Source organism: Artemia franciscana, chromosome 5 (genome assembly GCF_032884065.1).
Source record: "Artemia franciscana chromosome 5, ASM3288406v1, whole genome shotgun sequence".
NCBI lineage: Eukaryota > Metazoa > Arthropoda > Branchiopoda > Anostraca > Artemiidae > Artemia > Artemia franciscana.
Window position 1 is genome coordinate 19,452,866 of NC_088867.1, and position 19,967 is coordinate 19,472,832.

The window sequence follows — 19,967 nt, forward strand, 5'->3', positions numbered from 1 at the left end:
CCAGCTCCCCCCAATGTCATCAGATCCGGTCGGGATTTAAAATAAGAGCTCTGAGACACACTATCATTCCAAACATCAAATTTCATTAAGATCCCATCACCTGCTCATAAGTTAAAAGAGCTTCCTTTTTTCTGAATTAACCGGCCCCCACTCCCCCCCCCCAGATGGTCAAATCGGGAAAACGACTATTTCTACTTTAATCTGGTCCGGTCCCTGATATGCTTGCCAAATTTCATTGTCCTAGCTTACCTGGAAGTGCCTAAAGTAGCAAAACCAGGACCAACAGACTGACAGAATTTGTGATTGCTATATGTCATTTGGTTAAGGCTGGACGCTCCTATAGAATTTATACTGTCTTTTCAATTCTTTTTCAATCGCGGTTTATCACACAAACACTCAAGGTTATCAGATTTCACTGCCGTCATTAAACTCAAGGGGTTTCTCACTGAAAATTATGATTAACTAGCTGTTGGGGTGGCGCTTCGCGCCACCCCAACACCTAGTTGGTGGGGGCGCTTCGCGCCCCCCCCCCAAGCCCCCCCGCGCGCGTAAGTCGTTACGCGCCATAATAGTTACGCACCATTGTAGTTGTGTCCCTATGTCCCACCTGTGAATATAGATATATATATATATATATATATATATATATATATATATATATATATATATATATATATATATATATATATATATATATATATATATATATATATATATATATATATATATGGTTTTAACTACGTAAAACTTGCGAATATACAACATTCTTTGCTGTCCCATTGTCTTTGCATATAAATAAATTGTCAGGTTTACCGACTCTTGAACATGCAACATATAATGGTCCATGGGAAAACAATCTGTATTCAGATCTATACCTCATGATTCTAATGATTGCCCTTGAGCTTTGTTGATGGTGATTGCTAATCGACCATTCCCTGTCCCGGTGTCCCGGTCGTCATTTACATCCCCCTGTTTCCCCCGGTGTCCCCGTTGTAGTTGTGTCCCTGTGTCCCGGTCGTCATTTATATTCCCTGTGTCCCGGTCGTCATTTGTATCCCGGTGTCCCGGTCTGTATATACATTCGTTTTTTAGTTTTGTTTTTCTCCTTTATTTTTTTCCTTTTTTTTTCTTTTTTAGCTTATTTAGATTTTTAGATTTTTTAGTTTTTTTATTAGTTTTTAGTTTTTTTTTCTTTTTAGTTTTTTTGTCCCGGTCGTCATTTATATCCCCCTGTTTCCCCCGGTGTCCCCGTTGTAGTTGTGTCCCTGTGTCCCGGTCGTCATTTATATTCCCTGTGTCCCGGTCGTCATTTGTATCCCGGTGTACCGGTCTGTATATACATTCGTTTTTTAGTTTTGTTTTTCTCCTTTATTTTTTTCCTTTTTTTTTCTTTTTTAGTTTATTTAGATTTTTAGATTTTTTAGTTTTTTTATTAGTTTTTAGTTTTTTTTTCTTTTTAGTTTTTTTGTAGTTTTTACCTTCTTTTTAGTTTTGTTAATTTTTTTTTTACTTATGTCCTGGTCGTCATTTATACTCCCTGTGTCCCGGTGCTTTGTTGATTGCTAATCGAACATTCCTTTTGTCCTGGTCGCTTTCTCTTTGAGTGTCGTCATTTATTTTTTTCTTTTTTAGTTCTTTTAGTTTTTACCTTTTTTAGTTTTTTTTAGTTTTTTAGATGAAATTTTTTTTTAGTTTTTTCCTTTTTAGTTTTTTATTGGTTTTTACCTTTATGTTAGCTTATTTTTCAGTTTTTTCCTTTTTTTTAGTTTTTTTTATTTTTTATTTTTTTTAGTTTTTTACCTTTTTTTAGTTTTTTTAGTTTTTTTAGTTTTTTTAGTTTTTTAGCTTTTTTACTTTTTTTTATTAGTTTTTAGTTTTTTTGTAGTTTTTGCCTTTTTTTAGTTTTTTCAGTTTTTTTTTTAGTTTTTTATTGGTTTTTACCTTTATTTTAGCTTATTTTTCAGTTTTTTCCTTTTTTTTAGTTTTTTTTAGTTTTTTTAGTTTTTTTTAGTTTTTTTAGTTTTTTACCTTTTTTTAGTTTTTTTAGTTTTTTAGCTTTTTTATTTTTTTTATTAGTTTTTAGTTTTTTTTGTAGTTTTTGCCTTTTTTTTAGTTTTTTTAGTTTTTTAGCTTTTTTATTAGTTTTTAGTTTTTTTTGTAGTTTTTGCCTTTTTTTAGTTTTTTTAGTTTTTTAGCTTTTATATTTTTTTTATTAGTTTTTAGTTTTTTTTGTAGTTTTTGCCTTTTTTTAGTTTTTTCAGTTTTGACGTCACCTGATCCAGTTTTTTCAGGTGACGTCACCTGATCCACGATCCACAGATCCACAGACAACTTATTTTTATATATATAGATAGTTTTTATTTTTTACTTATGTCCTGGTTGTCATTTATACTCCCTGTGTCCCGGTGCTTTGTTGATTGCTAATCGAACATTCCTTTTGTCCTGGTCGCTTTCTCTTTGAGTGTTGTCATTTATTTTTTTCTTTTTTAGTTCTTTTAGTTTTTACCTTTTTTAGTTTTTTTTAGTTTTTTAGATGAAAATTTTTTTTAGTTTTTTCCTTTTTTTCTTTTTAGTTTTTTATTGGTTTTTACCTTTATTTTAGCTTATTTTTCAGTTTTTTCCTTTTTTTTAGTTTTTTTTTATTTTTTATTTTTTTTAGTTTTTTACCTTTTTTTTAGTTTTTTTAGTTTTTTAGCTTTTTTACTTTTTTTATTAGTTTTTAGTTTTTTTTGTAGTTTTTGCCTTTTTTTAGTTTTTTCATTTTTTTTTTTAGTTTTTATTAGTTTTTACCTTTATTTTAGCTTATTTTTCAGTTTTTTCCTTTTTTTTTAGTTTTTAGTTTTTTTAGTTTTTTACCTTTTTTTAGTTTTTTTAGTTTTTTAGCTTTTTTATTTTTTTTATTAGTTTTTAGTTTTTTTTGTAGTTTTTGCCTTTTTTTAGTTTTTTTAGTTTTTTAGCTTTTTTATTAGTTTTTAGTTTTTTTTGTAGTTTTTGCCTTTTTTTAGTTTTTTTAGTTTTTTAGCTTTTTTATTTTTTTTATTAGTTTTTAGTTTTTTTTTGTAGTTTTTGCCTTTTTTAGTTTTTTCAGTTTTGACGTCACCTGATCCAGTTTTTTCAGGTGACGTCACCTGATCCATCCACAGACAGACAACTTATTTTTATATATAGAGATAGATGTATATTCATTCTTCGTAATTCGACAAGTAAATAGGAATATTTATTTGGAAAAGAACTATTATTCGAGGAGAAAATTAGAGAAATTATTATTCGAGATTTTTTTTTTGGAGGAGGGGGGTTCAACTCTTACGAAAGAAATACCAGGAAAACACAGGAAAATTAAACATTTCGCTGAGAAAATTAAGCATTATACAAATTTAAGGTGGGTGAATCCCTCGCCTGCGTGTGTGCCTGTGGTCTGGTCATCATTATTTGCCAGGAGACGCGGTATAAAATTGTGGAAATTACAAATAAATAGTACATATTTTCGGGTTTTTACTTCATGCAGACCTATTTAGAAAAATATAATTTAAATAATTGCTCGCAGCGAAGTGACAAATTTATTTCATTTTATCAAAAAGTTCGTGGTAACGAACTGTACTAAGGAGCGACCCGGCTCAATAGTAACCAAAACTCTAAAAAACGGATTTTTGATACCAATAGCTACATGAACAAAATTGCATTTTAATGCTGACTTTAAATATATGAGATACTTATCTAAAATTACGAGTCTAAGAAAAATTGCCTTATTTTAGAAAATAGAGGGAAACACCCAATAAAAGTAATAAAACCAAAATTACACCCATCCGAATCAGCCTATCAGGGAACCCTACCGTGGAAGTGTTAAGCTTCTATCAGCAAAAATATGGATTTTTTTTTTCCAGGGGTGATTATATCGAACCAGTTGTCATAGAATGTTGCGAGCGGGCTCATTCCAACGGAAATGAAGTTATATACAAGTGAATTATATATAAAAAAATGAAGTATATAGTACCCTTTTTAAGTGATCTAAAAAATTGGAGGGCACCTAGGCCTCTTCCCACGCTAATACACTAACAGAATACAAAAGTTCGTTACGTAAGCTAACTCGTAAGTTACGTAGATCTTTTACTAGCAAAAACGTTCGTAAAATATTAAAAGTTCTAGTTGCCTTTTTAAGTAACCAAAACATTGGAGGGCAACTAAGCCTCCTCCCCTGCTCCTTTTTTCTCAAAGTGATTCTATCAAAATTATGAGAAAACCATATAAATATGAAATTTCGTTTTAATTATTCATCTGTGGAGAGCCAAAATCAAAACATGCATTAGTTCAAAAACGTTCAGATATTAAATGAAAAAAAGACATGTTTTTAACTGAAAGCAAGGAGCAACATTAAAACTTAAAACGAATATAAATTACTTCGTATGTGAAAGGGGCTGCTCCCTCCTCAACGCCCGCTCTTTACGCTAAAGTTTTACTCTTTTTCTCTCAATTCTACTTTTTAAAACAGTAAAAAACTTTAGCGTAAAGAGCGGGGCGTTGAGGAGGGAGCAGCCCCTTTCATATACGAAGTGATTTCTGTTCGTTTAAGTTTTAATGTCGCTCCTTACTTTCAGTTAAAAAAAACTTGTTCTTTTTATTTAGCTTATCCATACGGGTTCATTAAAAAATATTCTAAAGTTCGATTGTTGCTTGAGTATTTGTATGTCTGAATTTGTATTCGGATAAGACTGTAATGACACATGATAACTACCCATACCTAGCACAGTTGGATTTATATAAACGGTTCTCGTATCTCCATACTTCTTGGCAACCTTCCGTCGACAATTTCGGGTAACAGTGCCTCAAAATAAATTTTTTTTAGATTTGGCAGCATTTTGTTAGACCAGAATTCACGGTCACGACCAATCTTTACATAATATAATTCCTCTTCCCCTAAAAATATTACAAAGTATACAAAATCAATGTCAGAACATTCTAATTGCATTTGAATTTGGTAATAGTAGTCATGTGTTCTTTTCAGCTTTATTTCACTATTAACTTTCTTTTCTAGACATGTATTTTTTTAAGCGCTATCCACTCTTCCAATGTAAGCCCTTTTGCTGTCAAAGGGCACTTCACCTCCAAAAGAGCCTTCTCACCCGAAGGAAAAATTGCTATCCCGTCCGGACTGGCCCCTAGAAACCCATATTCCTTGTGAATGAAAAGCCCAGCAGAGTTCACAATGCAACCCATTTTCTTTGCAAAAGCTGCAATAGCTACAGGCTCATACATCTGACCATGCTCCATTGCCTTTGTTTGGCGGTTTCTGGGATACAGCAGCTGCCGAACTAATGAGCCCACAGTCTTCAACCGCCTTTTACAAACAGCACCAGCTACGGAAGCTGTAATTCTGTTTTTTCTGTATTCTATCCAGCTATTATCGATAGAATTTCTCTGAAGCCTAGTGGCTTTTTCGATACTGAGGATATCTGTTGCAGTACATTGGAGACGAGTCAAAAAATCTGTTTTTGCAATTTCGAGCGCACTGCAATCAAGATCCGGAGCAGTTGCGTTCGAGCCGTAGTTTTTGTCTGCTCCGGTTGGCTCCCTGATTTCTTTTGAAGGGAGTTTTGTGGAAGCATTAGTGAAAAGGCGCTTTTTAGCAGACAGTTTTTTACGTCGAGCAGTAGTCATGGCCCGCTGTTGTGCAAGTTTTTTCAACTGCCTACTTGGTGTAGATCCTACAGTTCTTCGAAATATTTCAAGGCGAGCTGAGTGACCTTTCGTAAATCGGATTCCTGCTGCTTTAACACGGGTGGTATATCGCGCACTTTGGCTAACCATGATGTTTTTGCCACCTATAAGCCTTGCAACTATGCTCATAAAATATTCTGCCAGGTTGCTCGTGTGGTTTCCTATCAGTAGACGAGCCCTTCTGGTCAGCGTATCAAAGGCTGAATACACATGGCTGAGAAAGATGTTGCTAGGGGTGTCTTCAGGATTGACCTGTAGAACTTTCCCGGAGAACGAGCAGCGTGTAGGACAAAATCTATGATCGCCACGGAAAAAATGTAGAGGAATTGCCTTCAGCGCACTGATGAGATCCTTCACGCTTTTCTTCTCTGTGGTGGCACATACAATTGCATTTCTGGCAAAATCACACATTTTCTTTATTATTGCGGCACTAAGAAATCTTCTGCATTCGGCATTTTCATGCTGCTTCTTATATAGTCTGTTTTTCAAGCATTTGCACGCATGATTAGCACACTCAATTTTTTCTACATTTCTGCCATATGGTACCCTTGCTATAATTTCAGAATGGGTACTTGAATCGCCGTCGGCAACAAATCGTGTATATCTTAGATTGTGCATGGATGATGCTATTCGGAATGCGTCAACTAATATATCTGACTCCATACCTGTACTGGGCCCCTGCCAGTTCATAAAACATGTATGTTCAGGAACAGATCTATTAACTTGATGCCTGTATTTCACGCAAGTACAGCAATATTTGTTCCTAATTCCTAGATTTAAGAGTTTCTTCGAATAGAAACCTATCACCACTCCACAGCCTGAGAGTGCACGATATCTATTCCCATAACTTCGTGTACACCAGCTTCCATCAACTATAACACATGTCTCTACAGCTCCATTTGGGTGAATTTTCTCACCTGCTTCCAGTGCCATCCTTCGCTCGGTTTTCCCATTTTCGATAAGATAGTCATAGAGAACTTTTTCCAATTCTACGCAAATTTCTTTCTCAAATTTCGTAAAGACTTTTTGAGACGGGGTATTTATTCCAATGGTAGAGAAAAGTTCTTGAACCTGGGCGTGAGTCATTCCACCATTTATTGCACCAACCACTACCTCTTTGTTGACACTTACTGTTCCTGTTTCTGTTTTGTGTTTCTTTCTGATAGTATTCACACTATCAAAATCAGTCCTTTTCCGTTTTTTGACTACGGTTTTCGTTGAGTCTTTTTTTTTTAAGCCTTCTAGGAGCAAGGGGTTTTTCTGTGTGAAGTGTGGCTTCCTCATGACATGATTCGCATTTGAAGATGAGTCTTGAGTCTTGATCCAGCTCTATGTTCTTTAGAAAACATCATATTTGAAACCAAATTGATGTCTTGGCACCTGTAAATAAAATGCTAATTGGTTGTGAGGAAGTAAAATAGTAAAGTAGCGATTTTATTGTTTTGGTAGAAAGGAAAGTGCTATAGCTTCAAAAAGGATAGGTAGTATGTAGAGTAGTGAGCGATGTAGGGTAATTAAAATATGAAATAAAATATAAAATATAGCTAGAAATGGGTGAGAAGTGGAAATTATACGATCTAACCGAAAGTTTGTTGTATTTCATTGTCAGATTAAACCACCCAATTTTATTTATGTATGTAACCAAGCCAAAAACTGTCCTGGAACTACCAATCAGGAAAGCCAAGTATTTCAAAACTTTACAAAATCCTTTGGGGCATGACAGGAAATGCCCTCTAAACAGACCCGTGTCGATTTACCAAATTCAAACGGAAATTACTAACCAAATTCCAAGAAAAATTAAGTCTCACTTGACTCCCTAAAATCAAATTCAAAGTAAAAATCCGTGCCCCAAATTCAGTTGCATCTCAACTATCATTTAAATTTTTATTCGAGTAATTCACAAAGTTCTTATTAGTACGATTAAAAATACCAATATGCTTTTATGAGTTAGGAGGATCAAATTAGCTAGTTTATTTCTCAAATCCTTTAAAGCCTTTGCAGACATTCTTTCAGAACCTTTATCCGTACTTTTTAATGATTAGATAAAAAAAAAGTATTTTAAATGAAAGTAAGGAGCAACATTAAAACTTAGAACGAACAGAAATTATCCCGTATATGAAAGAGGCTGTTTCCTCCTCAACGCCCCACTCTTTACGCTAAAGTTTGACTCTTTCTCTTAACTCTACTTTTTAAAACAGTAAAAAATTTAGCGTAAAGAGCGGGGCGTTGATGAGGAAGCAGCCCCTTTCATATACGAAGTAATTTCTGTTCGTTTTAAGTTTTAATGTCGCTCCTTACTTCTGTTAAAAAAACTGTTTTTTTTTTTATTTAATTTCTGAACGTTTTTGAATCAATGCATGTTTTGATTTTGGCTCTCCGCAGATGAATAATTACACCGAAATTTTAATATTTATTTTTTTGTCTAAAGTGCTTTCTCATAGTTTTGATCGAATGATTTTGAGAAAAAATGGAGCGGGGGAGGATGCCTAGTTGCCGTCCGATTTTTTGGTTACTTAAAAAGGCAACTAAAAATTTTAATTTTTTACGAATCTTTTTATTAGTAAAAGATATACGTAACTTACAAATTAGCTTACGTAACTAACTTCTGTATTCTCATGTTTTTATTACGTATACGAAGGGGCTCACCCCCTCGTTAGTACCTCGCTCTTTACATTAAAGCTTAAATTTTGTCCCAATTTCTTAAGAATAATCCCTGAATCACAAAAGCCGTAGAATAAATAGTTGAAATTACTAAAAATACTTTAGCTTAAAGAGCGAGGTATTAGGAGGAGGTGAGCCTATCGTATGCTTAATAATTTCTGTTCGTTTTAAGCTTTAATGCTTCTCCTTACTTTCAGTTGAAAAAAGCTTTTTCATATTTATTTTTTCATTATTTTTTTTTAAATAATACTAGAAAATCCTGGGCCCCCTTCATGAAAATTTTCTTCTCCCATGACAAATTCCTCCAAGGAAAGTTCCCCCAACATATCCCCCTCTTCTTCGAGTTACGAGTTTGGAAAATAAGGGGAAACGCCCCTAAACGTCATAGTATATTTTTTTATTTTTCAAAATGGCAAGTTTTTTTTTTAAATGGAGAGTTGTGAGACAGAGTCAAACTTTAGCGTAGAAATCAAAGGCGTTGAGAAGGGAACAGCCCCTATCATATACGGAGTAATTTCTGTTCGTTTTAAGTTTTAATGTTGCTCCTTACTTTCAGTTGAAAAAACTTGTTTTGTTTTTTTTATTTCAGAATAGCGCGACCCATTTTTTCTGCCGATTGATTAGCTTTCGTCATAAATTAATACAGAAGTAAAAAGTGGGGCTATTTCAAAATGTAATGGGGAAATATATAATGGGCTATAAACTGTCGCTTAAACAGGGGCGAGGGGTGGGGTATAGCAAAGCATTCGCTCTTAGGAATAGTATAAGTAGCTACTTATGGTTGTTTTAAGTTCTTTTCTGAATTTTTAGGCCTTCCTTCAAATGTGCCCCTCTCCTTATTTTTTACCAAAAATATAATTTAAAAGATCTACTGTTTAATACTGTAAAAACTTTAGCGTAAAGAGCGGGGCGTTGAGGAGGGAACAGCCCCTTTCATATACTGGGTAATTTCTGTTCGTTTTAAGTTTTAATGTTACTCCTTCCTTTCATTTAAAAAAAATCGTTTTTTATTTAATTTCTGAACGTTTTTTTAGTTAATCCATGTTTTGATTTCGGCTCTGCGCAGATGAATAATTAAAACGAAATTTGAATTTTTATTTTTTTGGCTAAACGGCTTTCTCATAATTTTGATCGAACGATTTTGAGAAAAATGAGCGGGGAAGGAGGTCCAGCTGCTCTCCAATTTTTTGCTACTTAAAAAGGCAACTAGAGCTTTTAGTTTTTTACGATGGTTTTCATTAGTAAAAATATACGTAACTTACGAATTAGCTTACCTAACGAACTTCTATATTCGCATGTATCTATTACGTATATAAGGGGGGCTCGCCCACTTGTCAATACCTCGCTCATTACACTAAAGCTTAAATTTTGTCCTAAATCCTTAAGAATAACCCCTGAATCACAAAGGCCGTAGAATAAATAATTGAAATTACTAAAAAATACTTTAGCGTAAAGAGTGAGAGATTAGGAGGAAATGAACCCCTTATATGTGTAATATTTTTTGTTCTTTTTAAGTTTTACCGCTGGTCCTTACTTTCAGTTGAAAACACTTTTTCATATTTATTTTTTCATTGTTTTTTTAAATCATGCTAGAAAATCCTGCCCCCTCCCATTCATGGAAATTTTCCTCCCCATGACAAACTCCTCCATGGAAAGTTTCCCCAACATAACCTCCTCTTCTCAACCCCTCCTTCCAACCAAAAAATCCCACTGAAAACGTCTGTACACTTCCCAATAATCATTACTATGTGCAAACACTGGTCAAAGTTTTTAACTTGCAGCTTCTCCCATGGGGACTTTGGGGGAGTAAGTCGTCCTGAAAGACATAGTTATAAGGTTTTTCAACTATGCTGAATAAAATGGCTATATCAGGATTTTGATGGCGCTAGAACTTTTAAATTCCATTTGAATGAGCCCTCTCGCAAAATTTTAAGACCACTGGGTCGGTACAATCACCCTTGGAAAAAAGAATTAAATAAATAAACACGCATCTGGGATTTGTGTTTTGGCAAAATATACAAAATTCTACATTCTTGTAGATAGGAGCTTGAAACTTGTACAATAAGGTTCTGTGATACGCTGAATCTGATGGTGTTACTTTCTTTAAGATTAAATGACTTTTAGGGGGGTTCCCTCATTTTCGAAAATAAGGTAAATTTTCTTAGGCTCGTAACTTTTGATGGGTAAGACTAAACTTGATGATGAAGCTCACATATTTAAAATCGGCATAACAGTGCGATTCTTGAGATGTAACTCTTGATATCAAAATTCTGTTTTTTAGAGCTTTGGTTACTATTGAGCCGGGTCGCTCCTTACTACAGTTCGTTACCACGAACTGTTCGAAATTACCTCTACTGGTAAGTTCGCTTTATGTTGGAAAAAAAAATGATAAAAAGAAGTTTTTTAACTGAAAGTAAGGAGCAAAATTAACGAACAGTAATTACTCTGTATATCAAAGGGGCTTTTCCTCCCTCAACACCTTGCTCTTTACGCTAAAGTTTGACTCTTTTTCTTAAGTTTATTTTTTAAAACAGTTAAAAACTTTAGCGTAAGGAGCAGAGCGTTGAGAAGGGAGAAAACCTTTTAATATACAGAGTAATTTCTGCTTGTTTTAAGTTGTAATGTCGCTCCTTACTTTCAGTTCAAAAACTTGTTTTTTTTCATTTTATTTCTGAACGTTTTTGGATTAATACATTTTTTTTGTGTTTTTTTTCTGTTTCTCTGTTTGCCATTCTGGCATGTCCAATGAATTGTGGGACAGAATAGAGGCAGTTCAAAAAACGTGTCTAAGAATTATTTTCAAACAGGGTAAAGGGCCTTACATTTCCCTTCTTCAGAGAGCAAATCTAGTCACCCTTAAGGAAATGAGAGTACAAATTTCCTTATTATTTTGCCAACAATATCGTGCATAACCCTTGTACTACTTCTCTTTTCCCTAGTGAATATTTACCCACCCGCCACGTCAGGGGCGGATCTAGGATTTTTTTTTGGGGGGGGGTGTACATGAAAGATTACTCCGATAAACTTGTGGACAAAGAAATACCAACAATTTAAAGGGAACTGCAACAATTTCTAAGTCGTGGGTAGGTAGTGGACATGGACTTTAATTTAATATAAAATCTGATGAGTTCTATTGAAATTAAAGTCAATTAGAAATATTGATACAAAAAAAGTAGGTTTATAAGAACCACCTCGCCATAAAACACAATTAAAAGGTTGTTCACCCTCTACAAAAAAATAATATATTAAATCTTTTCTGCATAATTTTTAGCATTTGCACTTCTGGCGACTATAGCGAGTTACTTAAACTTTGTATTGTCAAAAAAAAAAAATTAGTACCATATTTTGGTATCATACATTCTTTGGAACTAATTGTTGATTAAACATTAAAATGAAAGACAAAGAAAAAACTTACATTTGGCGAATCACGAGCTTTTCATAATTCTCAAAAAGGTAAGGCAGATCCACAATCCAGCGTGAGCCTTTTAGAAGGTCTGACCCCAAATTTCTTCCAGAAGTGATAACTTTAAACACAAAAGGGGAATTTGTTCCAATTCCTTCGGAACTTGATTCGTCGTGAACCGAAGCATCCGTTAAGTCTTCTAACATATATTTTGGTAAACGCGGTCTGCCTCTAGCCCGATAATTTAATTTCAACTTTTCACGATGGGCCTGCACATTTGGCAAATGGAGCCCTCGTATATTTCTTTTTTTTTCCCATGTTACTGTGGTCAATAACAAGAACTATATAAGAACTTTATTAGGGTTTTGACCATTTTTATCGGGGTTCACTTACTAAAGGGTTGAATTGTTTCTTGGAAAGGCCTTGGACTTGAGACTGGTCATTTGACTGCTTTAGTATGGGTAATTTTTATTGGGGTTTATTTACCAAGGGGTGGGATTGTTTCTTGGAAAGGCCTTGGACTTGAGACTGGTCATTGACTGCTTTTGTAGTTTGCTTTGGTAGTTCTACAGCAAGACTCGGGTTTTGCTATAACAAATTTAAATATTCTGGGGACATTTTGTTTCGTTCATTAGTTATTTTGTTTCATTCATTAGTTATTAATTAGCTTGTTTTATATATTTTTAATTCTTATTTCAGTACGAAGATTATGCAAAATTGTACTTATACTACAATACATAAATTTGTCCTGAATTTATTTTAATTAAACCAAAACGATAGATCAATCTTTTTAAAATAAAACCATTGCTTCTTATTCGGCCCTTGTGCTGTGTTCAATTTATCTCTAGGATTAGACGCAGCTTATCCTTAATTATTTATACAATACAATTTTCTTACATATTCATTAACCGGCAGTTTGGTGTCTGCACCTTACTTCTTCTCTAGACTCTGTTTAAACAGGTTAGAACTAAATAATGCTTGACTGAATCGCTCCTGAACAATCCGAGTGGTTAGCCCCTTGGTGTAATTTTTGCATTCTTAGATGCTCCGATTACAGCTCAATCTAACCTTTTGAGGGGAAATTTTGATTTCGGAACACAAATATGTAAAGTATTTGAAGGGACTGCAGCCAGGAGGTATATATTATAGAAAAAAGCTTCTTACTGATGAATAGAAAATTTTTTGCTCTATTTTTTGATACCCACAACAACAATGTCAAGCTTAGCAATCTAGAATGCAAACCCGAAACAGGTTTTATAATTATTTTGGAATTATAAAAAAAATAATTGTCGGCTTTAAGATTTGATTATGCCAAAATATTCACCAGATTTTTTTACTTCTATTGACATAAAAACCGCCAAAATCACTAATTCAGGAACGTCAGGCAAACTCCAAATGTTTAACATGGGAGGTATAGGAAGATTCTTTGCGAGTCCGTCCAGCCTTAAAACCAAGTGCCATAAAAAAACGAAAAAAAAAAACAACAAAAAAAACGAACCCATGATCTGTCTTCTGGCAAAAAATACGAAATTCCGCATTTTTGTAGATTGGAGCTTGAAATTTTGCTATATGTTTCTCTGATATGCTAAATGCGATGGTGTGATTTTCATTAAGATTCTATGACTTTTAGGGGGTGTTTCCAAAATAAGGCAAATTTTCTCAGGCTCGTAACTTTTGATGACAAAGACCAAATTTGATGAAACTTATATATTTAAAATCAGCATGAAAATCTGATTCTTTTGATGTATCTCTTAGCATCAAAATTCCGTTTTTTTAGAGTTTCCTTTACTATTGAGCCGGATCACTCCTTTTTACAGTTCGTTACCACGAACTGTTTGAAACCAAATGAAAAATTAACGAAAAAATTATTCTGGAAAGTGATTTTCAATACAATTTTACAGAATATACTTAAAAGAAGAAAAGATACATAAAGATTTGCTGCATGTTATAGAAGTAAGTGGTAAAAAAAAACAAATTGATTGTTATAAAACAATGATATTACAAAAAGAAAAATCCTGAGAGTTTGTAGTGTTGTAAAAAAGAAAGAAAAGTGGTCAAAATAAATTTTGTTTTTAGCAGAGCTAAAGCTATATTCTAAGCTTTATGGATTCGAAGAATAGCAACAGTATACTACCTTTCCCCTCATATTGGCCTCCCCCGACAGAGGGCTAGAGAATACATAACACTTTATCGAACACCAAATAAAAGATTAAAAAAAAAATATTTTGGAAAGTGATTTTCAATACAATTGGATAGAATACACCTAAAAGTAGAGAACCGAAATAAAAATTTACTGGAGGTTATAAAAGAAAGCAATAAAAAACAAATCGATTGTAACAAAACAATGACATTACGAAAATAATCCCGAGAGTTTGTAGCATTTAATTATTTAAGTGTTGTAAAAAAGAAAGAAAAGTGGTCAAAATAAAGTTTATTTTTAGCAGAGCTAATGTTATATTCTAAGCTTTAGGGATTTGAGGAATAGCAACAGTATATTGCTTTTCCCCATATTGGCCTCCCCCAACAGAGGACTATAGAATACATAACACTTTATTGAAAACCAAATAAAAGATAAAAAAACATTTCGGAAAGTGATTTTCAATACAATCGGATAGAATATACATGAAAGAAGAAAACATAAATAAAAATTTACTGTAGGTTATACAAGTAAGTAAAAAACCGATTGAATTTTATAAAACAGTGACATTATGAAAAAATTGTTGTAAAAAAGAAAGAAAGTGATCAAAATAAATTTTGTTTTTAGCAGGGCAAAAGTTATATTCTAAGCTTTTATGGGTTTGAGAGATGGCAACAGTATTTTGCCTTTCCCCCCATATTGTCCCCCCCCCCCAACAGAGGGCTAGAGAATATATAACACTTAATTGAAAACCAAATAAAAGATAAAACAAAATTTTGGAAAGTGATTTTCAATACAATCAGATAAAATACACTTAAAAGAAGAAAACATATGATGTAAATTCCCATTTAAGATTAATTTAGTAACAATAACTATTGTCCAGGTAATATGCATTTTGAAGAGACATTTTTGAGAGTCCCAAATTAGATCCTGACCTTCCTCAAAAATGGCATCAAATTGACATTACAATTGTAAAGATAAGGTAGTGACATTTTCCAAAGCTAATAGGCCTACTCACACCTACAGTCATAAGAGATTTATCCTGATAGAACTAGAAAAAGTTACCATATGGCGCCAACAAAACGGCATTTCTTGAAGCCATCTCAAGAGAGAAAAAGGCAAGGATACATAAAACACTGCTGACACCAACATTGTTGAAACACCTTGCATTCCTTGACCCAAGCAGAATTGGCTCAAAGAAATGGGCCTATCTCTAAAAAGATGATAAAAATAGCCCTCCCACCATAGTTGCATCAGCAACCTGGCAAAAATTGAATCATGGCTTTTACTAAAAAAAACTTTAGCGAAAAAAAACACAGATTGAATATAATAGTAATTTCTAACTAAAATTAAACAAGAAGCCTGAAATACCTCAAACATGATGTGATAATAAACCAAGATATAAAGTGCAGCATTTGAATCAAGACAATTGCAAATTATTGAATTTGGGTTATTCTCAACTGTTTTGTAATTTCTCTTTCAGTTGTATTTTTGAAAACATCTGTAGCAAGTAATCTTGCCAATTTTTGTTGGTGGGAAGATGGGGTATTTCATTTAAAAAACGGCTTTTTTACATTATAAAAATCAAGCGTTTTTTACCTTAATATTATAATTATTGCTGAAATGGTCTCACAAATTTGGTAATATTGTTGAGATCCCTTTCCTAACTAAGCACTACGATAACATAATTATTAGTTATATAACAAGTAATCCTGCCCATTTTTGTTGGTGGGAAGATGAGGTATTTCATTTAAAAAACGGCCTTTTTACATTATAAAAATCAAGAATATTTGACTTAAACATTATATTTATTGCTGAAATGGCCTTACCAAATGTGGTAACATTACTGAGATCCCTTTCCTAACTAAGCACTATGATAGCATAATTATTAGTTTATTATATAGAAAGTAATCTTGCCCATTTTTGTTGGTAGGAAGATGGGGTATTTTATTTAAAAACGGTTTTTTTACATTATAAAAATCAAGAGTATTTGACTTTAACATTATAATTATTGCTGAAATGGCCTTACCGAATTTGGTAACATTGTTGAGATCCTTTTCCTAACTAAGCACTATGATAACATAATTATTAAAAGATTAAATAAAAAAGAACAAGTTTTTTAACTGAAAGTGAGAAGCAACATTAAAACTTAAAACAAACAGAAATTACTCCATGTATGAAAGAGACTTTTCCCTCCTCAACATCCTGCTCTTTACGCTAAAGTTTGACTCTTTCTCTCAATTCTACTTTATAAAACAGGAAACAACTTTAGTGTAAAGAGGCAGACGTTGAGGAGGGAACAGCCCCTTTCATACATGGAGTAATTTCTGTTCGTTTCAAATTTTAATGTTGCTCCTTACTTTTAGTTAAAAAACTTGTTTGTTTTTTTTTATTTAATTTCTGAACGTTTTTTAACTAATGCATGCTTGATTTTAGCTCTCCACAAATGAATATTTAAAACAAATTTGCATATTATTTTTTTTTTTGCTAAATAGCTGTCTCTTAGTTTTGGTCAGACAATTTTGACAAAAAGGGTAGGGGAGGAGGCCTAGCTGCCCTCGAATTTTTCGGTTACTTTTCGGTAATTTGTTATTTTAATGAACAATTTTATACATAACATATAAATTAACTTGTGTAATGAACTTCTATATTTGTATATTTTTATTATGTATATGAGGGGGTTTACCCCCTTGTTAATACCTTGCTCTTTATACTAAATCTTTAATTTTGTCCCAATTCTTTGAGATTGACCCCTGAATCACAAAGGCTTTAGAATAAATAGTTGAAATTACTAAAAATATTTTAGCATAAAGAGCAAGGTATTTAGGAAGAGATGAGTCCCATTTGCATAATAATTTCTGTTCGTTTTAAGTTTTAATGCTGGTGCTAACTTTCAGTGGAAAAATACTTTTATATTTATTTTTTTCATTATTTTTTTTAATAGTGCTAGAAAATCCTGCACCCCCTTCATGGAATTTCTCTTCTCCCATGACAGCTATGCTGAACAAAATGGTCACCTCAAAATGTTGATCAAACAACTTTTAGGAAAAAGAGAGGAGGGAGGTGGTGTAGTTACCCTACATTTTCTGGTAACTTAAAAAGGGCACTAGAACTTTTAATGTCTATTTGAATGACCCCTTTCCTAATATTCTAGGACTATTGGTTTGATGCAATCACATCTTGGAAAAAAAACAATAAAAAAAAGAAACAGACAAATAAACATGTATCCATGATCTTCTGGTAAAAAATACAATATTCCACATTTTTGCAAATGAGAGCTAGAAACTTCTACAATAGGTTTCTCAAATATGGTGAAATTGATGATGTGATTTTCATCAAGATTCTTTGTCTTTTAGGGGGTTCTTTTTTGAAAATCAGACAGATTTTCTCATGTGCATAGCTTTTGATAAATAATATTAAACTTAATGAATTTATATATCTGAAATCAGTATAAAGTCAATTCTTTTCATAAATCAATTGATATTAAATTTTTGTATCTGAACGTTTTGGTTGATTTTGAGCTGTGTCATTTAATATTTGACATTTATAAACAGAGCAACACAGTTAAAAGCAGTTTTAAAAGTGCTAACAGCTTTGAAGTAAACAGCAAGGTATTGAGGACAGGACAACCCTTCATACACAGAATAATATATTTAATTACTCATAGCTCTTTAGAAAATACTGTATATTAACTATCTAGCAATAATTTCTTCAAAATCCAATTTAAAATTGCAACCAGCAATTATAAATTTCAGTTTTTAGAATTCTGGTGTAGTCTCTTCTTGAAGAGATGTTTTGTTCAAGTCAAGTAAATGTTTTGGAAGTAATGCTTACCCAAGCTTTTTGCATTTTTTATTTAGTTTCTTCCTGTGCTTCTGCACAGCAACCAAGCCAAGTCCTCTTTTAGCATGCTTCTTTACCATCATTCACAAAGTACTTTTATGAACTAACTAGGCCAAATTCTTCTTTCATGGCACTAATTTGACAGACCAGTCCTTATTTGGATGATATGTTAAAACATTCACTTGTGATGCCAGCCAAGACAAGTTGAAATGCTGACTGTTTATCACCTGGAGACCAGAATTTATGCCTACCTACTGAAACTAAATACTTACAGCTGAGGAGTTTCTAACATAAAATTGATGGTAGTGAGTTCAACTAGAAACAATAAACTGATGAAAATGTCTCTTTGAGTTGATTAGGAAAAAACTTGAAATTCAAGTTGTTCCTCTCAAAACCCTCTACAATAACTCTATGTTAAAATTTTTAAACTTTTATATACCATTTTCTTAGATAAGCTGAAACAGGGTTTGTGCAAAAAGCTTAATTTAGAAAGCCTAGTAAAAAAAATTAGCATTCACAGATTACATTGCTAGATCAGAGGAACAGATAGAAACTAAAATCAGTGCCCTTATGCTTCTATTGCTCCCACACAAGCTAAAAATATTTATATATAGAAGAGATGGATGGGAAGTTCTACATAACATTTTCCCTTAACAATTGGAATTGGAAAGGAACTTTAGAATTTTTACAACATCTCTTTTCAGATAATCCTGCTATGTCATGGAATTAAAACCTCAGCATTTATAAACCCCTACCTATGGCAAGGACTTGAGAAGCATTGATTCTTTGCTCTACTAAGGTATCTTGAAATAGAGAGTTCTTTGAATCTCAAGTTCCAGACTGGAATTTCATTTAGTGTATGTTTGAAAGACATTTGTCCATTCAATGGATATGCTACAAGACCTAAATGCTGAACAAAAAAATACCCTGGAAACACAGAATTCTTGCAAAATATTTGTGAGTACAATTTTTTATTTATTTTGAAAACCACACTTTATTTCTAAGCAGGAAAGTCAAATTCCTAAACCACACAAGAAAAGAAAAGCTCTGACTTTGCAGTTGATGCAATAAAGATGGATCAAATTAATTCAAAGTAAGCAGAACACCACTGCCTCAGCTGGAAGTAGTATTATGACACTTTGGTGGCAGTTGACTGGCCTCTTGTTGGCAGTATTCAATGTATGCACCAACACTGCATTGAGATATATAGCCTATACATTCCATACAAGAAAAAGAACTGCTGCTTAGTAGCCCACATAAAGTACAACAGCCTAAGCAGTAGACCTATATTCATCTTTCAGCTAAACATTAACTGAAATACCAAAAATTATTCTTTTGTGATGATAACACAACTGAAGAATAGACCGCTTGCCAATCACAGGCTAATTACCTAAGTTAGCCTAAGTCAAACATTGGTCTAAGATCTGAAATTAATAACCTCAGAAATTATCAAAAACCATCTTACATGAATAAAAAATTATTTCTGAACTTCATTTTCGGACTACTAGGCTATGATGCAATATTAATATCAGATTAACCTAGCCTGGGCCAATCAATCTTAAAATCCCTATGTAGCCTAGACTTTGCAGGTTTGACCAAATTAGGGTAAGAAGAGTGTACTTAGAACATAAATTTAGAGAAATCAAGCATAAATTAGTAATATTAACACTCATACGAAAAAAAAAATTAGGAACACCAACCCAACAGGTCCTTGGAATTCAAGTTAAGTTGGTCGTGTAGAACAGTGCTGTCAACGTATTAAATCAATTACCCAGTTTCCAACGAAAACTACATCAGAAAATGACATTTGGCGCAAAAGTGGGTTAAAAACTTGCCAGCCACTATGTGACACTCACGAAGATTTATGTCGGAGTTCTTTCACTGACAACCGAGAAAATTTGCAATGAATACTGGTAAAAATAAACACAGACTAATGTCAGTTTTACGGCCTAAAATAGAATAAATCAGGATTGGTGGAGAACCAAATTTGAAATATTGGAATTTTCAATCTTTGTGCAATATGATGTTAAAAAAAATATTATGTAATCACACCTTTAAATGCACCACTTGGAAAAAGCCATTGTAAGGGTAGGTCTAGAAATGATTTTTGTTTGATATCTTCATTCATAATTTTTGATCATTTTTAGTTTTGGGATTGCTACGGTGTTTTCAGATAGTTTATTTTAGGGAAGAACAAAATATGATTTTTGG

General features: G+C 33.0%; 1 protein-coding gene across 4 annotated transcripts in view; it reads right to left on the reverse strand.

Annotated features, from left to right (window-relative positions):
* Nucleotides 1-19,524, reverse strand: part of LOC136027064 (tRNA-specific adenosine deaminase 1-like) — a 51,020-nt gene extending 31,496 nt beyond the window's left edge. The window contains exons 1-2 of one of the 4 annotated variants that reach the window (XM_065703992.1): nucleotides 19,457-19,487; nucleotides 14,979-15,126 (exon numbers count right to left, since the gene is read on the reverse strand). In XM_065703992.1, coding sequence (XP_065560064.1) covers nucleotides 14,979-15,083 — 105 coding nt within the window. In that variant the 5' untranslated portion in view covers nucleotides 15,084-15,126; nucleotides 19,457-19,487. Of the gene's footprint in view, nucleotides 1-14,978; nucleotides 15,127-19,456 lie in introns of all 4 variants that reach the window. The other 3 variants (XR_010617484.1, XR_010617485.1, XM_065703994.1) reach the window with 3 other exon arrangements.
* Between the last annotated feature and the right edge of the window lie 443 nt (nucleotides 19,525-19,967).